Source organism: Fulmarus glacialis, unplaced genomic scaffold, assembly GCF_000690835.1.
Source record: "Fulmarus glacialis isolate BGI_N327 unplaced genomic scaffold, ASM69083v1 scaffold14064, whole genome shotgun sequence".
In the NCBI taxonomy this organism is placed as follows: Eukaryota; Metazoa; Chordata; class Aves; order Procellariiformes; family Procellariidae; genus Fulmarus; species Fulmarus glacialis.
The window spans coordinates 2,001-2,839 of NW_009207482.1; the positions used below are offsets into that span (position 1 = coordinate 2,001).

General features: G+C 58.4%; 1 protein-coding gene across 1 annotated transcript in view; it reads right to left on the bottom strand.

The window, feature by feature from the left end:
• RAVER1 (ribonucleoprotein, PTB-binding 1) overlaps positions 1-839 on the bottom strand; it is a gene marked incomplete at both ends in the record, with an annotated part of 3,506 nt that overhangs the window by 1,915 nt on the left and 752 nt on the right. Inside the window, 2 exons of the mRNA XM_009576135.1 lie at positions 9-47; positions 248-717. Coding sequence (XP_009574430.1) covers positions 9-47; positions 248-717 — 509 coding nt within the window. The remainder of the gene's footprint in view (positions 1-8; positions 48-247; positions 718-839) is intronic.

Below are 839 nucleotides of genomic sequence, written 5' to 3' on the forward strand. Positions count from 1 at the left end.
TCCAGCACGGCGAAGCCTTTCAGCTGCCCGTCCTGACCGTAGGCCAGCTAGGAGAAGAGAGGGATGCCAAAAGGAGGGTTAGCACGACGGGAAGAGAGGGAGTGAACACCAGCGAGACCCTCACGCGCCGATACGAGGCCGTAGGACCCCGGGGTGCTGCTCTCTTCAAGCTGTCAACCTCCCCGTGAGCTCAACAAAGAGCGTAGAGGGGGGCTGAACCTCCCCAAAATCTCCCCATCGCCTTCACCTGGCAAAAAGCAGGGGCGCAGGCGGCGGAGAAGACCTGCCGCAGCTCCTCGAGGTCAGCGTAGTTGTGGGGCAGCTTGTCGACGCACAAGCACTTGGAATGGAGGAGATTTAACGTCAACTGGTTGACGTCCGTCCAGTGGACGTAGAGAGTCCGTGTGCCCAGCTGTTTCCCCAGCAGATCCGACTTGGCTCTGGCCGCCGAATCCTTTTTCATATATTCCACAAATCCGTAACCTTTGGAGTGTCCCGTTTTCTCGCTATAGACCAGGAAACAACGTTCCAGGTTGCCAAAAGGTCGGACCAGCTCCTCAAATTGTTGCTGGGTGTAGAGTTGGGGGAGATTGGCGATACACAGGAGGGCGTCCGTGGGCTGCAGCTGCACCGAGATCTCCTTCTCTCGGAGTTTGCTCAGGTGGAATTTTTTGATGGCCGATTCCGCCTGTTCCCCATTGAGCAAGGTGACAAAAGCTGCGGGAGCAAAGCAGGAAGGGTGAGGCCGCACGGCGCCCGCGTCACCCCAAAATACGAAGCCGCGGGGGGGCTCTGGCGAGGCGCAGGATTAAATCCTGGGTGATCGGGGGGGAAAATTC